This window comes from Lingula anatina, chromosome 3 (genome assembly GCF_051362555.1).
Source record: "Lingula anatina isolate TDL-2025a chromosome 3, LinAna3.0, whole genome shotgun sequence".
In the NCBI taxonomy this organism is placed as follows: domain Eukaryota; kingdom Metazoa; phylum Brachiopoda; class Lingulata; order Lingulida; family Lingulidae; genus Lingula; species Lingula anatina.
In genome coordinates this window covers 30095761-30116102 of record NC_141769.1, presented here as the reverse complement: position 1 = coordinate 30116102, position 20342 = coordinate 30095761, and the positions used below count along the sequence as shown (strand labels likewise).

Genomic DNA, 20342 nt, shown 5'->3' with positions numbered 1-20342 from the left:
GAACAAGATTTTAGTAAATCGCAGATAATGAGACCAGTTTGTGTCCTCTTTCACATTTGACCTGGCATGCAACTACCAATAAAACATTTAGAATTTCAATTAAGAAAATTAGTCTTTGGATGCTTTTGTTTTCACCTCCCAATACACATGTACATGCGCTTCAATAATAAAGCATTACCTCAATTCACCCCTAATATCACACATTTTGTATATCCCAATATTTCTCAACGCCCTTACTGCCCAATGAATACAAGACATTAGTTAAAATCTCCGTGTTTATTGTTGTCTTACTTCCAGGCGTGTGTAAATGACATTCTAATATGACTTGAATTGAACCAATGGGTGTTATTGACGCTGTTGCTTTTGTTTTGATGATCCAGGACAATGTCTGGCTGATTCAACATATCAGGTGATTCACTGAAGCCACTTTGCTTTGAAACTATTGATGCCGTTTTCCGGTGGTCGTATACCACATAGTTCTACAAAGTGTTCTCCGCATTCATCATCTGTTTGTTGTCAAGGTGTGAACTTTCCATGAGACCAGCGAGCTTTGAAATACACTGTGCTCTCCATTTAAGCAATTGGAAATATTTTCTGCTATATAATTGCCCGAAATCGGACTGCACCAACAGGGGAACAAAAGCATATGTGGAAGAACGGTGTTAATTAGATAACATATTCGACTATCTGGAAATATCATTGATTCGGCGTGCCCTGATTACTCAGTACAATGGAGTTAGCAACCGACGAAAGTCTATTATTTCCCCGGCGACTCGGACAAATTACCTCATTTCTTGTACAAACTTCGGTTTCAAGTAGCGAGAAGCTGCGCCGCTGAGCCGCTGTGATAACGCACTGCATACACGAACCAGCAAGCACGAATCGAAAGCGCTCCAAGTCAAAGTCGGCATTACACTCACGGATCTGGGAGACCCGCGTGGCTTTTTTTTTTTTTTTAACCGACGCAGATTGCCTGCAAAGAGCACTGACCGTGTTCATTCGTGCTGAACGACTTAACTGCTCCGCCGTTTGACTGTGACAATGAGCGACTTTTCACGGCGAATTACGCGATTACTGGGATTTCTGATTGTCACAGGTAAGTTTATACAAGCATATTGGGCCTCTGTGTTAAATTAGGTTTACGGATAAATGTCATTGTTTCAACGAGTAGAGACGAGAGACCTTGTAGACAATACACAGTATTGACAACGGTATTTGTGCTGTTTGTTTCCGATATTGGAAGGTTAATTTTGCCTGCCGGCACTCTAAATAAGATATCACACGGGGCATTCCTTCGTAGATTTGTAAACAGTAGTCCTCCGCGTACAATGTTCGTTGACTCGAGGGGCTGAGAATTGTTTGAAAAATGAGTTTCTTCTACTGACAACTGGACAAGATCGTGCCTTGCGATATTTATTTTATATAAGGAGATTGGATAGTAACCAAGAATTACAGGGAGCGAGAGAGATTAATTGAAGTGTTGTCAATTGCCCGGGAGTGAATGACAGTTCACCTAATAATGACCGATTGGTAAACGAACTGTTAAGAAATATAGAAATTGGCAAAGGATTGAGATTGACCAACAGTTTAACAGAGACACAGCTGTTGGCAGGTTCTGCTGGAATACCTGCTGGCGTCTTGTCCTGGCAGTATTAAAGAATAGTTCCATCAGTTAAACTTGTAATTACTTTATGCCTCCAGTTCCACAGCACCGCGGAATCTTTGACATGCTTTGTGCCGTTTTTCTATTTCCTAGGTTATTATTATTATTATTATTATTATTATTATTATTATTATTATGCATATGCTTTGTAAATATCCAAGGGGCAACAATAGAGTTTTTTGTCGTCTTTAGTCTATTTTTATTTTTTGAATAGCCTCTGTCAATGTCCAAAGGCGTACAATTTGCATTATACCAGTAATGGCGCCTTTGTGTCCAGGCATACATGTTATCTTTCACTAGGACCCAGCCGGATGAAGTTAAACGTAGTTTTTAGTTTGGATCTTAGATTGACAGTCGATAAATTAAAGAAAAATTGCCGGCGGGAATATGATCATCTTTGATTGTACTTTTCGCACCTAAATATTACACAATGTTCATTCAACGTTGGGAAATATTAGCGGCACAAATATGAGACAGGATAAACAGTAGTATATTTCCAGGAAAATTGAGTACGATTGACGCTGTAATCAACAAATACAGATGCCCATTACTTTCACAGTAAAACGAAAGCCCAGATGTGTGCTGAAAATCACCGGTGTGATATAACGGTACCTTTATCTTAGTTACAGAGCATTTCGTGTGCAATTGAAATGCCACGGCAAATTATACAAAAAAAGGCCAAAGGCAGAGCAGATGTATGTAAACATTTATGCGCCTATTGTCTGTTGCATCCCAAAAGTATTTTATCAATTTTACATTCAAACCCATAACTTGGGATTTTCTACATAGTGCTTACATTTAACTTCATAAATAAGCAACAATTATTTTTTCTATCTTACTTGAAATACCACAAGAACGCTTGTCCATTAGTTTCTTTAAACTTCGTGCGCTTTTTAAATGGCTTTATCCAAAATGCTATTCCAATGTTCTAACCAAAGAAGTCATCGTCAATTAACACGGAAAGCTCTTTGGCGTGCCTTGATTTCAGCAGAACGCTAAATAAGGATAGTACCATAGAGATCATGCTAGGTTTTTGCTACTGTGTCACAAGAGTTACATAGTCAAATATTGTATCTACCACCCTTGCTTCTCACTGCCAGCTAATATACACGTGTATAGTCTATCGAATAATTGAAGAGGCGATATAAACAAACAAAACATTAAACATCAAACGTATTTGAACCAGATTTTAATGACTCCACTTTTATATTTTTTGAAGGATAGAAAGAACACAAGTTATACAAACGCACTTGGGTACATTGCTATATGGTCTGTCACTTAAACTTTGTTTCCAGCAAATTAGTACGCTATAGACTGAATGTATTTCAAGGACGCTAGTCCTTTATTTTCTCATTTCTGCCAGTGTTTCGTCTCACTAATGGAATATGAATAAATACATTACAAGTCGGTATTAGACTGATTGGAATCCGGGACTTTTCTGTATGCTCTCGGTAATTCTATTTACTAATACATCTCACCGCCCTCAAGATCCATCCTGGATTTGGGATGTTTTTTTTTTATGCTTTCCCTGTATGCAACACAGTCCATAAACTTCTATTTACCGAACGATCTGTTAACCCAGAAGCTGAAGGAAAAGATTTATTATATATTATATATGGGATAGCCAAATACAAAACCAATCGAGCTGGATACGCACCACACAGGACCTAAACCCTACGAAGAAAGTCAGAATCGTTTATTTTAAATGATCGATACATATTTCTAATGGCCTCAGAAACGGGTCTGTAATTGCTTTGTTTTATTCCTCACGGGAGCCGTATCTTAAGCAAGATGAAAACGGGCACGGTAAGGATGTCGGGTCACGCATACAATCAGAAGTACCCTAGAAAATATAATGAATCGACTGGTCGTTTTACAAAAAATGTTAGGGGGCCTACTCTCTGAGTTTGTTGTGTTAAATTTGCACAACTGTTTTACACTATTTTTTAATTACTGTAAATCTGTTTCCACATTTGAGGGTTATTAAGTATGAGATTGCTAAAATAATGGGGGAAATCAGAATTATGCAAACATTGCACAAAATGTTTGTGTTACTTGCGTGTCTCAAAGAGTCATTTTTTGTGGAATGACGCCGACGTTATTTCAATTACATAGTGCAGTTAGCTTGTTGTAACGCCATATGGCGTGGTCTATTTTGAGCTTGCATCCTTCTTTCTCATCATATCCCTAAACAAGTATGTCCATTTAGTGCGTTTGGTTTCCTTTCTCATCCAACTTCCACTTTGATATTCCGGCCAGCGCTTGGGAAAACGTTGATAGAATCATTTCATACATACATATTTTGACCATTGAGGTTTTGCACCAAGTACACCCTAACATGCTTCTGGGGTGGGTAAACCTGCTAGTAAACCATATTCTCATAAACCAAAATTATACTAACCAATAATTTTCATTTGATAGGCTAGCTGTTTCTGAATGGATGGAATTGTGCCAAACAAAGCGATGACATAATGAATAAGCTGAAGCTGATTATCGTATCCTGGAGTAATCTCGGTAATAGGACTTGGCATTCTAATCCTTAACGCGTTAGATTTATTCTGATGAATTTACCAATTAGCTCGCGTACTTGCAAGAGCAGAAGCGTATAATCGAATCTAATTACGGAAAAGGATATTGAATGCCTGAGCCACTTGCCAGTAGAAACAATTTGGTCGTGCGTGTTATATTCTATTTGAAGTTGAGGAAAGCACGCGAAAACAACAATGCTTTTACAAAATTGTAAAAATCAGCCCAAGAAAATGGTTTTAGCCCTACTGCTTTTGTCGACTTGCTCCTCTACAAAGGTACATTTACAAACAGAGCATGGTAGAATGACAATAGAATCCGTAGGGTAAGTTTTCACAATTTTTACAGTAAACACGTAACCATTTTGTCAAGAAGCGCGAACTGAAAGCCGAAAGTTTGACAAAAAAAAAATTTTAAATAAAATCAACACCCGGTGACGATTTCTCACATGGACGCCATATGAGAGCAAACTGGTTCAACTCGCTGCACGTTTTCTCAGTGGAGTTTCGCAGCTGCGGTGTGCAGGGTATATCCTTCAAATAACCGAGAAGTGAACTGCGACAACTCGCAAACAGTCACCAAACACATTCACGGCGGCTGACCGTCAACACCCGAGCCGTTACCTACGGTGTAAAATGCGGTGTGATGAAACAAAGGGGCCGTGTAGGCCTATTGGAAAATCCGTCTTCTATTGGATTCAAACAGGTTAGGGTTAGCGTGACGTAAGTTGGAGATGACCTACCTGTACAAATAAAAGGGAACCGGACTCTGTATCACAGGGGAAACTTCAAATCTATAAAAACTGTGATTTTCTCCAGAAGAGAAGTCGGCTATTCAAGGCCGTTCACTTACATTTTGTGAAGGGCGCTTTTGTTCTGTTTATTATTATATGTTGTAACCAACTCTGTACATCTAAATGCAGATCTTGTCTCTGTCTACATCCGCCTAAAGTAATGATGCCACTTAGTTCATATATCGTCTTTTTCTCTTTATGATTGATATGGAGATAAGTGTTTCTTAGTCGGTTGCCAGTGCTCTTGTAATGCAGTTGCCAGTGCTCTTGTAATGAAAACAGCAGCTCGTATGGAAGCATCAACATGTACATATTACGTATACATTCTTGACAACTGCACAACATGTAATGCAAATAAAATCAGTCGGATGGCAACTCAAAGAATTTTTAGAATAATCAGAACATTTTTTTGTTAGTTCGTCTTTATCGTTTGCAGTTCACACATATTAGAATGAAGGACCAGAATAACTCATCATTCCTATGCTCAACTCGCATTCCATTTATGTCAAATGCAGGTTTATTGATCATTGGGTGAACGCTTGATTACATACCGACTATCAATTTCAATAACAGAGTCGCGTGGTATCTTAACTCAAACACATTTATTTGCTCTCTGTTCACTGAGCATCGTCGAAAGTTAAGTAATAAGCCATTATGGCGTACCTACCACATGAAAGGACACCGAAAGGATCAGGCGCTTTGTAATTGTTTTGTCCTTTAGGTTCAGCCAGAGGAATTGTGGATGATTTGCATATCTTCTCTAGGCGTGGTCTGTTCATAGAATTAAAATTTGCCAGCAGTCCCTTCTATGTCTGAATAATAGAGTGTGTCTATACGTGCTTGTGTGTGTGTGTGTGTGTGTGTGTGTGTGTGTGTGTGTGTGTGTGTTTTGTTGGAGGTGCGGTACCCGGGGGAGAGGAAACTCTGTGATGATTAGGTCTTCCATACTGGTTAATATACAAATTCACTGTTCATTTCTGTAAGTTTAGTGCTTCATGAAAATAATAAAACCCTTTATGAAAACCACTTTTTAAACAACACAACATTCACTTATAGTGTGCACAAAAACATTCCCCCTTCTCAGGACTAGGGAAGGAATAGAAGAAAATGTTTTCATCAACTGCACTTATTTCTATTATTCATACATTAAATTTCATAAGTAAAAGCAGGGAGTATGACTGAAGCACTTACGTGACAACAGAAATACTCAGACGGAGGATTCTGGAACTACGCACCTACGCACTCGATTCCATTTGCCTTCATTTCGATTCTGATTTCTATCTGTACCAAACCAAACATTACTGATAAGAGATATAAATAATCGACCGGATTTAAAAATCAATTAGACGAAAAAGCAGGGTCCTCTATGTGCTCTACTTAAATAAATTTTGTATGGTAAGTAATTTTGTACATAAAAGTGTTTTGCGACGGAGAGACACTCGTAATGAGATAGAAACCTGAATCAATAATGAAAGTACTCAATGCAATCAAAACCAATGCATAACTTAGCAGATTGCTATTGAAATACCAAATTGTCTAATACAAAGAAAAAAATCCACACTGTAGCTAAAGTGTCGACATTTCCGTAGATAGAATACAAAGCAAATTTAGCATAAAAATCAGATATGATACCACGATGGAGGCGGTAGTTTCATCACTATCTAAACATTTTAAAGTCCGCATCGATTGGAATAAACCTGTCAATGCGCATTTCGTGAGATGTACGTTGCATAACTGCACTGACAACGACGAAGGATTTGCTATGATATACGAGATGAGAACCCTGCCTTGGCACCGACATCAATCACCTCATACAACTGATTCTCTGGTTACTGGAATTAACTACCTCATTTTTACCAATCAATACCTGAATTCGAGGACAGTGGCAAAATTTAAAGGGAATATTTGATAATTCACTTTGTTGGACTGTAAAAGAGCAAAGAGTAATAATTTCCACATGTCAGATAGAGTTAGGAAAACGGGCCTTTTATTATTTTGTTGCCCAATTTGGCTTCACCGTGAACAAATTGAATGGAAGTTAGTTAGAGACGCTTGCCACCCATGTAGGATGTTCAAATATAGTTATTAATATACTAACAGGAGCACGCATCAGTGACACATCTTTGCAATGAGCGCCAACATGCACTGTACACTTCAAATGCAGTCACATTTGGGATACAGCGAGTGCAATGGGGTTGGTGACCTTTTGCTGCCATTTTATATAGCACCGCAATACTATATACACAATATTTATAAGAATAAAGAGTATAAATTATAATATGATATTTATCATATTATAGTGTGTATTCTTTATTATTATGAATATTATAAGTTAAAATATGATGTGTATCATTATCAATATAACTTATCCTCTCGTTGCCTCCTTCCCTCGCCCTCGTTCCCACCGCACATACACAAACATATAAAAACCCAAAATGAGTTATTCCGTGAAAGCCAATTCCTTTCAAGGGGAGGCTGTTAGCCTACGATGTTACGTAACTTGCCTGTGAAAATATTAAACCATGAAATCTTAAACGATCATTTTTATCCAGTGTGGTTTTTGAAAATACATTTAAATGTCGGTCCCTATTTCTAATATTGATAATATTCAAAGGAAGAAAGGAAATGCTTTTTTGTATAACTGGCATTTTGACATACAATTATTACAGAAAAAGTTAATCAGCACCATATTTATCTTTCTGTCTTTTGGGATTTCGAATTGCTTACCACTGTTAGCATTGTTTCTTTTTAAACTTATATGTGTAGACAATATGCTCTAACTCAGCTGGGCAATAATTAAATCAAACGGGCAATGAACTCGGTAGTATAATTTGGGGGCAAAAAGACTGTGAAGTACACACTTTTTAAGACATCCCACGCGAAAACATTGCCATTCCAACCGAGTTTGCTGGAAGTGAATCCGAGACTCAAGGTTAAAATCGAATCTCGCATGCTTTTTGAACCACAGGGCTGCTGTTACTATTTCACTGCAGTAGCACAGCAAAACCTTTAATAATAATAATATATGTATTGACCATTCAGCAATAGCGTCTCACAAAAATCGATCGCGCAGCGCCACTGCTTAAAACAGTAAAATTGCAAAATCTGGTTTTAACTCTTTTAATCTTTTCTGCTTGTTTGTTTGCTTGTTTCAGGATAATTCTTACATGCAATGTTAATAATATGAAAATACTGCCGTTTTTTGTCAGTGAAGAAGTATATACACACAAGGTGTTAATATTTGTTGATCTAACATTTAAAAGTTTTAAAGTAAAATAGAATATTAATGACAAAGAACTCGTTATCGTAGTCATGTGGGATGTAGGGGCCTGCGTATAGAACTGCTAAAACAACCACTTTGACTTCAACAGTAGCTATATAGTGACTGGTCAAGTTTGCTCGTAACTATAGTTTACTGCGGCGTTTAATCACTTCCTGACGACAAATGTATAGCACCGTAATTCAACACAATTACGGATTAGATTCCGTGGGGCAATGACACAGAACTTTTATAGGTATTGGGATAAACCTGGTGATTTAATGTTGTGGTTATCCTATGCCCATCTACCCGATGCCGCCACAACCATTGCTCGTCTGAGTATCAAATTCAAATTGGTTGTCAAGTCCAGGGATGAGTTACGGTAATTCGTCTAGGGTTTTGATCCCCACAGCTTTAAATTTAGAAATTTTGTGATAGATTTAGCGCCAGGACGATTTAGATGTGAATGCCTGTCTGGGAATTTGCTTGTGCGAGCACGCCATGTTCATTATTTCTATCCAAGTCATTTTATTGATGTGGAAATAAGCCTTACTGGAATGAGGAACTGCCCACCCTTTTGTAAATACAGAGAATACTATTCAAGTTAGGATTCTTGACATGCATTGCAAACATCAGCCTTATTACTTCAGTCGTGAAGTGCTTGGAGTGCTGTCCTGTTGGGGTCGGGAGGGGGGGTCGTGGCGTAATTCTACGCACTGGCGATAAGTTTTTACGTGTAATAACGCACCTGCTCTCTTCTTTCTGTGCATTTGCATAGGAAGTTTAGGGGGGAGGGTTTGGGAAGAATTGGACATATTAAACCAAAGAACCCTCTAACAATAACAGCGACTCAGCGCTGGGGTTTACGTTAATTATGATTTGGTGGAATGTATATATTGAGTAACACAGGAATTACCATATTGCACTGCAACGGATTTTCGTTTAATTCAGTTTTCTTCATTCTTATTCTTTAAGTTCTTGTAGTAATTATCAAACCTTAAATGGATAAGGAAATATTAAACAAACACGACCGCCAATGAGTTGACAGGAATGGATAAACTGCGTCGATTGATTTTTCTGACAAGTTGGTCGGTTTAGCTTCGCCGAATACAAATTTGTTGAGTTGCGGCTCATTTCAGATTAACATGGCGTCATCTTGAATTAATTCTATTGTCATTCCATCTATCTTCATTAGAGCAAAAGTGCAGCGAGAGAGAGAGAGAGAGAGAGAGAGAGAGAGAGGCGAGTTATTAGCTTTTCTCTTATGGATAAAAGGTCTTCGGCAAAACAATTATTTAGTAAACAATTAGTTTTCCGTAATTATTCTGGACATCATATATATATATATATATATATATATATATATATATATATATATATATATATATATATATATATATTAGGTGATTTATATCTTTCTCTTCTCAGTGTTTCACGTGTCTTCCTGCCTCCCTAGTGATTGCGACGTCGTCCAGTGTCGCCGTCTCCACTTAAATATCACCACGACAGCGCACCTGGTCCTAGGAACCGTAGTGGAGGAGAAGCACCCTTGCAGCTGCAGGTGAGTCATCTCTCTCTCTCTCTCTCTCTCTCTCTCTCATGAAGGACGCTTACGGTCAAGACCCTCAAGACTGCAAACAAATCATTGCAGTGCCAAGCGATCCCACACAAAATCCTTTTTGGTCCATGGTTATAGATTATGGGATAAAAAACTCTTTTTTATCAACGATAAATCTTGTGTTTGAGACCATGGTATTCAAATCCAATCAAAACCAATCTCCCTGGATGTTGGCTAACTCTCCTAAAAAAATTAAAACAAAGTATGCAATCTGAGTGGTCTGTCCTAGAGCCTTTCACACGGGGCCCGTTTCCAAGTTAGTTCTCGTCACGACCGCGATGTTATCCTGTTACGTTATACATTTCATACCTCTGGTTGACAGCTTCTTATTTATAGAAGGTCTGTTTCAATGATATATAAGTCGGCCCTTCTCTGGCAAAATTAGCCTCACCACAGTCAGCAAGTGCATCGGGGTTGGGGATATTCCGTTTATTCCCCGAATCTTGCCGGTGTATTCAAATTTCAACCAAAACATTTTCTTTCAATACCACATTTTATAATAATTTTAAGAAATTGATTTTCCTTTTTAATTTGAATTTCAGGGCCTACGAACTCACAGTCGAGTGCCTTAACAAGGTGTATAACACCTGTCAGTCACTGAGTCAAACCTCGCTCAATACCCTGATCTTGGCCAGTGGCAAAGAATACAAGGCCAAATACAAAGAATGTAAAGAAACGACAGGGTCTTACTGCCCAGAGGTGGACCCCAGAATGGCCACCCGGGAGCTGACCACGGCCAGAGTTAGACGGAACCAAGGTAGGCAGTGACCGATCCTGAGATATTTTCTGACAGTCTTCCATAAATATCCTTGTTGATCCATGGTCCATTTTTGACCAGGATTCGGTGCTGTTTCTCTATTTGACCCTGTTGTTATCTTGAGTTAAACGTTTTTAGCAGTATTATTTAGGAGCAATAGCATGTTTTTTGTATGAATAACACGCCTGATCATTACATATGTCCGTTGCAGGGAAGGCCAATGTAGCTTCCGTCACAGACGTGAACGCCGCCGCGGCCTTAGGACTCGGTGCTTCTCAACATGTCGTCGGGTTCTTGCCGTTTCTTGTTGGAGGTATTTTTGCCATGACATTATGACGAAGAGAGAAAACTGGGAGCTTGTGGTAACAAATAAATACACCTGCGGGCATTTTATAGGGTTATGGAGATCCAATAGGTATTCAAAAAATTCAAGGTCAGATGTGAAATAAAACTCGTGTAGGCCTACTATTACATGAACTCGTATATTTGAGACTTGATTTCTGCGATTTTAGGTTAAATGCAAAGTACGGTACTGTCATCGATAAAAGCAATTATCTGACATAGTGCTTACCACAGCTTGGTTTATTTGAATTTGTGATTTAAAAGTGGGAGTTGTTACCACTGCAAAATATCAGTGTCTAACAAGGGCGGGGAGGAGAGATTATAGCATTCCTCAGGTTGAGGCTACTACACATGCACAATACAACACCAAGAACACCCATGCTTAGCCTAATTCTCTTAAAACGTGATTTTTAAACATTTAGAATTGTTAGACTTTGAAATGTTGAAGTGGCAATAACTTAAAGCTTGAAGAATCTAATATTGTAATTGCAAACGATCAGTTTTTGGTATTATACCGATTAGGTATAACATATGATTTTTAATTTGTTTTGCTTTTTGGACATAATCGTTAGCTTTGTTTTAAATATGAACTAAAATTGTGTTTTTCATCTAGTATTCATGCTTGTAAAAGATCCGGTGGGTAAATTTATGTAAAAACTACAATACAGTAGTTCATGCTTATAAAGACAAATGTATCTGAAAACCGTGATATTATTATACCATTTGTTATCCAGAAGGATATCAGAAAACGGACAATATAACCCAAAACAGGGTAGGCTACTAGTGCAGCGTGTATACTGTAATGTTTAGATAGGTATACCTACTACAGAAGTATTTTTTAAAGCCTTTGATATCCGTTTCTACAGGTATCTGTGCGTGGGCAATCTGTTGCATGCGGTATATAGTAGTTTGTAGTATTTTAATTTAATTAATGAAAAGATGATACTATAAGTGCAGTACTGAGCTGGTGCTTTTCGTCGGGAGTTCTATAAACAACAAGGTACGTCTTGACTCATAAGATGCAACATTTTAATCGATTATGGACCCAAAGACGTCCAGTTAGTGATGTGTTTCAAGTTCTGAAAAGATAATTTGTAAATACGATGTAGTTAATAAAAGCTATATGAAGACCCCATTCCCACATAGACACCATCGTCCTACGTGTAGATTCCTTGGCAGACTTAGGGGGTCCTGACCCCCCCCCCCCCCGCCCTCCCCCTCAAATAATCCCAGATCCGCCCCTGAGATCGATCCAACTGAGTTGGGACTCTGTACATCAGATAAGCAGACTAAGACAGCTCGTCCTGTTTCCAGCGTACTTGTATAATCTACAGCTTTTCTGTATTCTACTCAACGCCAGGAGGAGGTGTCTCAATCTGTTAAGTTGATTGCAATCAACGAGAATTCCTGCAAAGTTAGATCGATCCACGTAGACTGGTGGTGTCAATGGGAATGGGGCCTTACTGATAATGCACTGTTGAATTGAGGTTTAGAAACGCTCTAGCAAAGACATGTTTAAAAGACATTTAAAGAGAAGAATAACTGTATCTATCTTTACTTAAGCAACTCGTAACCAGAATGCGACCGTTTATGATAAAAATATGGCAATGTTTTAGTTTACTGTGGGTCTAAATGGATGGAACGATATTATCTACTTTTACGGATCAAAGGCGGTTTATGAATAACATTAAAGTATCAGTAAAAAAAGTACATTTGAACCTTACCAAATTCTGCAGCGACAATCATATTAAAATACAAAATTTAATATTAAGTGATACAAAACAGCGCTACATACGTTTATTATTATTTTTACTTAAATAAACTGCTAATCTTTTTTCCTGGCCTTGGATTTATTTTATGCAAATGTGGTGAGTTAAATAATAACGATACATGAATAAAGGTCATCATTATGTTGCGATATTTTCCTAACAAAGCAAGCCGCGTTTTAACGTTGAAGTAAGGGATGAAAAGCCCAGTACCCACAGCCTTCTGGCATTGTCTTAAGACGTGGCAAGCTGATGGAATAAAACATAAAGCAGACAGTGGATTTACATGTACTTGTGCCAGTGTATCATTACCCAATAATGTGATAATGATAGCACCCCTCCAAGGCGTCTTTCCTTCTTTTATCTATCCGAAATCAACTCTTTCAAGCAGCCTGGTGTGACCTTTCCTAAGTAGCAAACCCACGGCCTCCCACACTGATAATGGAGCACTCTCCCACTAAGGATACCCAGTCCATTAGGATATCAGCAAGTATCAAATTTAACACAATAAAAGACGAGTGTAGAAAAGAAATAGATTTATTGACGTGAAAAGACAATTATACCACTCAATAAGGCATTTTCAAAAAACACGGTCCCAAACGGTTTGTACTGTATGTAACCTGATCTTATGATGGCACGATTTGATGCAGTTTAGTCAATTTATGGTTTAAAGTCGACCCTGATGTAAACAGAGATTATATACAATAAAGCTCCAGGGAGCTGAAACAAGTTGTACCCTGTGCACTATCTTCATCACAGCCTCTTCTGAGTCTAAACACCCATCTTAGCTTTCCACTTTAATAAAATAATTAGCATCACAATAGAAATACTACCTGTTACTATATAGCTGAACGCACAATCTCATACAGCTATACACACATACAACATGGCACATATTTATCATCAAATTCCACATCCTCATGTTAAAATCAGTTTTATTAATAATTCAGAAGTATTGTTTAGACACACGAAACTAATCTAAACCAAGTATTAGTAAGTGTTCTCCTTTAATAATATGTGGTCTACCACAAAAGACAAAAATCTATAATAACCAATGCAAAATGAGTATTCAATGACTTTTGATTGTTATCAAATCAATGCAGACAAAATATCACAGAAATTTCTGAAATCTATAATATTTGTAAAACAGGAGGCATACATAGTAATATGATGATAAAATACAAAATCACTTCTAAAAAGCAAAGTACATATAAAAAGTGGGAATCATCTATAATTCATGCTATAATATAAAAGATAATCTGAATGCAAAAATGCACTGTATCACAGAGAAGAGACCTATGTTTTTTAATGGATGGAATGTTTATTCACACCTGTATATGAAGAGTATGTAATATATGAAATGTCCCCAAAGGTAATAAAAATTTTTGAATCACAAGAATTTTGACCATTCATACACCTTGTTCAATAACTGTAGCATCTGAACATTTCTAAGCCTCTTATGTACCAAAAATCTCTGAATCAGTTTAAAATCTCCTTCGACATAGACTAATTTAAATATGTATATCCAGAATTACATATTTAATTGGATCTACTGCAGATGTGTACAGACTATAAAAATATACATAGTCCACACCCAGCTGTTGTACATTTCTAGTTACAACCAATGTTTGGAATTGCTGTAAAACATAAAATAATGCATTGTGACAAAATGCACGACTGCCTGGAAACCGTGAACAGCATGACTCCCTGTAATAAAATAATTATATAAATAAATATAAAAAAATATAATATAAAATATAAAAAATAACCCTTGAATAGATCTCTGCATGGCCTGCAAATAATATTGGGACTGCCAAAGAAATACATGTTAGCATCCAAACTTAGGTTTCATCATTACAACAAACTGTCACTTCAAACCATCCTCTCTCTATAAAATAACACAAGTTTGGCTGGAGTTTCTCTTCTGACCAGCTACTGCAGCCGCAATGCCCGCAGCCTTGAATCTGGCCTTAGTTCTCTGGCTGTTGTTGCCTGCTGCTGCTGTCTTCTGCACAGCGTCAAGTGTCATGGCATTCGCCGTAGCTGCCACCAATGGGTTGACACTGGGAGGTCCTGTCTCTGAGGGACGAGAGGTTTTACCTGACTTGGGTTTCTGTGTTGTCTCTGCCTTCTTTTTGTCTTTCATTGCAGCTGAAATGAAAGAGATGTGAGTATTACGACATTGATTTTTAATTTGAATATGTTAAATTTGCGATATATCTTTATTACTGACTAAAAAGGTCAATTTTGTCAGTATTTTTACCAAATTACCCTACTTAAAATCTATAACTTCTTAAAAAAATTAAATAGTCATGTTTTATAGAAACTATTCATAGTTAGAAAATAAAAATGAACCTGTAATCACAATCTTACCCAGGTAACAAAATACAAGAACCCTAAGTAAATTTAATTGCTAACAGTCACACCTAACACAACATGAATAGCACACAATCTTGGCTCAACCATGTCACAACTAACACAATGACAACTCACATTACAGAATAACACAATTCTGCCACAGTGCACTTCAAGCTAAGCTCACCTGCCATCTGTGTCTCATTGTGTGCCTTGTACTTAAGTGTCAGCTGGTTGTCAGGAGCCATTAATGCTTTCAACATAAAGTTCTCTTTCCCAGCATCTGGCGCTGACACAGCTGAGCTGCCAGTGGAGCTAAGGACGGTGATGCGACCTTGAGAACGGTGCCCTTCACACAGCCAGGCTACTTTACCACTAGGCAGGTGACATCTGGAAAATTAAAAATATGAAGTCTGAGGGTGGAATCTAATTAAAATGCTAATGTAGAAAGTATCTAGAAAAAAAGATGTAATCTATATTACACAGAGTAATGACAAGACATAAATGTAACTTAACTTTAAAGATGACTCTTTTTAATGCTACGCTTATCTTGCTTGTGAAAAATTCTGAACATCTTCCACACACTACACCAAGTGTCATCTAGTGAACAAACCATGAGACTGTAAGACTTAGGGGGAATTCTCTCACCTTGCCAGACCTGCCATTGTGCTGTCTTTATCAGCTTTCAATACTTCCTGGAGGAGATCTCTGTAGACATCCTGCCACTCTGATACAGCATTTCTAGGTGTCTGAAATACCAAACATCTTTTTACTACAAAAAGGCATCTTGCATGATTTAATTCAGAGATAACTTGGGTAAAATGTTTTGATTTTTATTTGTATATGTATGTTTGGAACTGGACACAAGTCCCGGTAAAGCTTCTTTAACTTTTGAAGTTCAAAGGTCAGCCTGTACAAGGTTACCAATTAAAACTTGACTAGAAATGATCTTAAATTACATATGTAAAATAATCAGTCTTTTTCAAACTTCTTGGTTTAGAGTTTGTAATCATCAACCGCATGTTTGAGTTAATCATAGGCCCGTAGCCAGGAATTTCAAGGGGGAGGTTGGGGTCTTTTTTCAGAAAAAGTGGACCTTTTACCATGAGATCTGTGTGCCTAGATAAAAATTTACTTTTCTAGGCAAAAAAGGGCAGTTTGTTCACCCCCCCACCCTCTGGTTACAGGCCTGTGCACTGTCTTCCATCCTACCTCTTCCAGCCATTTGAGGAACTGCTCTCCCTCCTCTCCACTGATGCAGTTCAGTGTAATGTGCTTGCTGTGCTTCACAATGGCCATGATGCGAGCCAGATATGGAATCAACTTGTGCAGGAATGTATCATTCATGTTTGGAGCAGGTATGGGATCACCAGCAACATGCCAGCCCTGAAATCAAAAAGTCAATTCAAATTATGGATAATATACACTGTACATTGTGCATGACAGTACCATATGGCAAAGATCACTAATATGTGATATTCTTTTTTTTAAATCCAGAAACAAGCAGAAATATAAAAAAAATTCAGGTTCTAAACTACATGAATCAATCATAAAACCTTTGCCTTAAGGGGGGGGGGGGGGGGGGGGGGGGTGCAGCCAAATCCTTAAATAAAGCTCTTTTCAATTTGGCTCATGGACTATAGCCTGTCATTAAACTAAGTGGGGATATAAATAATCAATATGTGCAAAAGGGTAGCATACAGAGCATCTACCAAATCACCAACAATACAATATGCCAGCATCTCAACTGAACTAATTATTTATGATGACAAATCCTCCACTTTGTACATTCAGGTAAATTAAGGTATCAATCATATTAGGGTATATAAGCTGTCTCCAGTAGTATGCCAGGCCTTCATAGAAAAAAAATCAAATTCATGGAGTACATGCTGGTTTTCACTAATCTCTCAAAAGCCAATTCCTTGCATGCAATGTGTACTCAATTGTTTCAGTTTCACAAATTTTTCAAATAAAGTAGTAAAACACTTAATATTTGGACTGCCCAATGTATTTTAAATATTGAAGACATTTTGCAATTTCTTGGAAACTCAATTCTTTGAATTTGCTTTAATTTCAAAATGTTTCAACATAAAGCAAAGTTTCTATTATGCTGGGGTTAAAAAACAGCCTACCAAAACTTTCTTTTATTACAAAAAGATACAAGCAAAGGGGGTGATGTATAAAAAAGACTAAAATTCCATAATTTCGTCATTGAATCAACTAAATCTCTTCTAGTGAGATGTTTCAGAACCAACACAGTAACATTATAGCACCTGTATTAACCAACATACCTGTTCATGTTCACACAGCACCCGATAACAATGCTTCTGTCCATGTGGGTGATCTTTCTTTATTTTACTGAAGGCGTGAGGTGTGGAAAGTTTCCTTTCTTCATCTTTTTCTTTCTCCTCATCTTTCTCTGCATCTTTGCTGTTTTCTTTCTCAGATTCTTTTTCTCCTGTTCAAAAACACAGAATCAAAATTCAAAAGGGAAAGAAAACTTAGATATTTTTGGTTAAATTGAATAACATTTGGCACTCGTATTCACATAATTTTTTTAGCAGCACCAGCTAAAGATTGCCAGACAAGTCATTGAACTGTAATAATCTTAAAATCTTTGTGTAAAGACAATGCTCCTATTCTTGTTCAACTATTTTACCCTCTTCTGTTTCCTCTGTGTCCATATGATCTATGACCACTAGCCGTGGGTATGCCTCCATGTTGAATGAGTCAGCAAGTTTGGCAACCTGACGTAAGAACTTTCTCTGGGCAAGTTCATACAGTTCCTATGAAAGGAAAAGAAGTACATCAGAAATGATTCAGAAATGTAGTAAATAGCAGCTTAAATTGGTATTTTCAGCATTAATTTGTGACATATTGTGGTTTTCTCTGCAAAACTGCAGACATTTGGCTAAAAAACACAGGCAAAGTGCGTCTTTTCTACCTGGAAAGATGTATTCTTCTGTTGTTGGTTGGCCTGTTCCTTCTCCTTCTTCTTCTCCTTGGTCTCATTGGAGACTGGTTGCTGTACCTCACTTGGTAAATTTTCCTTGACAAGCTTCAGCAGCTGGTCAGTATCATCATGGCTGACCACTGGGTAGTTAATGGACAACATGCCCACCTGTAATTAGGTACATGTAAACATTATGTTATAAAGTATGACATTGTTTTCAGTTGTAAGAAAATAGGAAGAAATGATGTCACTGGTATTCCAACCTTATATTAAAAAAATAACCATGTGTGATGTTCAGAGCAACAGTGTGTTTAAAAAGGATAAAAAGGAGGATAATAATTGTAACAATACATTATGATGATCATTGTTATATGGTGGATATGGTGTCATAAATAATCACAGGTGAAAGGTATTAAAACTGAAAATCCCCAAAACATACCTTGCAATTTCTTATTGTACTTAGACTAAATGAAAAAAAAAAAGATCAAAATGAAGACTAAAAATCCTGAAATCAGACACAATCCTGAAAACTTCAACCAATGGATGTCATACAGAAACCTATCAGATATGAGAACACAAGCAGGACAACACTCACCTCAGACTTCCTCCACATCTGTCCCCTGCCCACCGTCACCACAATAATGGGCAGGTTCAGGGCAGTCTTGGCAAAGCGGAACTCCATATTACAGTTGGTGGACTCAGCATACTGATCAGATATACAGGCCACCACCAGTTTGGCATTCTGGAGACCCACTGCTATGTCTTCAAACAGACCATTCTGAAGGTGAAAAATGAGTGTTCTTTGAGTTATAACTTATATATATGTTATAAATGTGTGATTCATCATCTTACCTAATAATATGAATGGATAAATTAAATGATTAGCTTAATAAAAGAATGACAAATAGTTCAGAAAGTCAGTGTGTTAGATGTGACAGTACAGAATGTTCCAGTGTGTTAGGTGTGACAGAGCAATTTGCGACAGTTTGTAAGCTGAATAACTGCAATAACACTTACAGCTCCAACTTGTTCAACATCAAGCCAGCACTTGATCCCATTCTTCTCCAGGAAGTCTTTGTAGTCTCTTGGATCACCAAAGCCTGCAGCACCCTCTTTCTCTGGGGTCCCTAACTCAACAGCACGAGCAGAGTTGGCCCAAGCATAGCTGATGAACACTGGTGGGTAATCAATGGCTTCGTCTTTCTTTAAAAGTGTGTTCATATCCAGTTTCTTTGCCAGTTCTTCCAGCTTGGATGTGTACTTGTCCTTCTGCTGCATATTCACATAAACCTAGAACAACAAAAGATTGAGAGTTCATTTAAATGCATTTGGGATACAGAGTCAAAATATAGTAAAAGGGACAAAAAAGTTATCAAAGTACAAAATACTAAAATTTGTAAAATTTGTCATTCTGACAGTGTAAAAAACACTAATGGTTTTCTGCATCAAGTTATTGAAAAATAATACATAGTCTAATACTGCTTCGTACTGCCAGTAATGTGTTGTGCACTGCATAAATTTTACATGTATACTTATTTAACACTAATAAACAGACAGCTGATATTTTTTTCAATGTCACACTTAAAGGGATAATAACTCTTCGTATGAGGTCTATATTTCACAATAAAAACATTGTGAATAACTCATAGAAATATAATATATTCTGTTTTACCACAAAAACGGCAGTTATAGCTATTATTCTGATATCTGAGCTTGTCTTTAGACCACGTGACCTCCATTGATGTCTATACTCTGTTAAAATCTCTTAAGAGATTTTAACAAAAAAAAAAAAAAAAACTTTTGAGAAAAAAACAGGGACTTACTTTGAATGTAAATATGGCTTCATTAACCATTGGTAAGTATGGGAAAATTGTTGTTTACTCCAGGAAAATAATTTTTTTTTGGCCGAAACGAAGAGTTATTATCCCTTTAACATTCTGACACAATTTGCACTGTCACACCTCACACATTTCAACGGTCACACCTAACACACTTCCATAACCTACCTCTCCTGCAACCAATAATCCAATCTGACTGGTCTGCCAGTTCATGCTATCCCCTAGCACAACCAGCACAATGCTCTTCCTGAGTGTGGTGCAGGCATACTTGAACATTGCACAGCAGTCTTGGTCTTCAATATAGTTGTCAGATATACAGGCCAGGAACACCCGGGCATCTCGTAGAGCAATGGCCGTAACCTCGAGGCTCTGGGAACTGGGGTCCTCCTGGAACCAGCTAAAGAAAAAAAAGAGAAAAAATAAAGTGGTTAGCTCTCAACTGGTCTATATAGGTACCAATCACTGTGCCATC

General features: G+C 37.5%; 2 protein-coding genes across 2 annotated transcripts in view; one reads left to right on the top strand and one right to left on the bottom strand.

Moving 5' to 3' along the window:
* Positions 1-384: 384 nt before the first annotated feature.
* LOC106175281 (uncharacterized) lies at positions 385-12146 on the top strand. Its single transcript, XM_013557195.2, has 4 exons — positions 385-1096; positions 9670-9802; positions 10402-10616; positions 10828-12146. Exons 1-4 carry the CDS (start codon positions 1042-1044, stop codon positions 10950-10952), a joined length of 528 nt encoding a protein of 175 aa, XP_013412649.2. The 5' UTR covers positions 385-1041; the 3' UTR covers positions 10953-12146.
* A 2407-nt stretch (positions 12147-14553) lies between these two features.
* LOC106175255 (uncharacterized) overlaps positions 14554-20342 on the bottom strand; it is a 34664-nt gene continuing 28875 nt past the window's right edge. The window contains exons 54-63 of the mRNA XM_087008235.1: positions 20039-20267; positions 19050-19322; positions 18628-18810; positions 18024-18200; positions 17739-17865; positions 17371-17537; positions 16292-16465; positions 15728-15828; positions 15267-15469; positions 14554-14875 (exon numbers count right to left, since the gene is read on the bottom strand). Of these exons, the coding sequence (XP_086864361.1) occupies positions 14613-14875; positions 15267-15469; positions 15728-15828; positions 16292-16465; positions 17371-17537; positions 17739-17865; positions 18024-18200; positions 18628-18810; positions 19050-19322; positions 20039-20267 (1897 nt within the window). The 3' untranslated portion in view covers positions 14554-14612. The remainder of the gene's footprint in view (positions 14876-15266; positions 15470-15727; positions 15829-16291; positions 16466-17370; positions 17538-17738; positions 17866-18023; positions 18201-18627; positions 18811-19049; positions 19323-20038; positions 20268-20342) is intronic.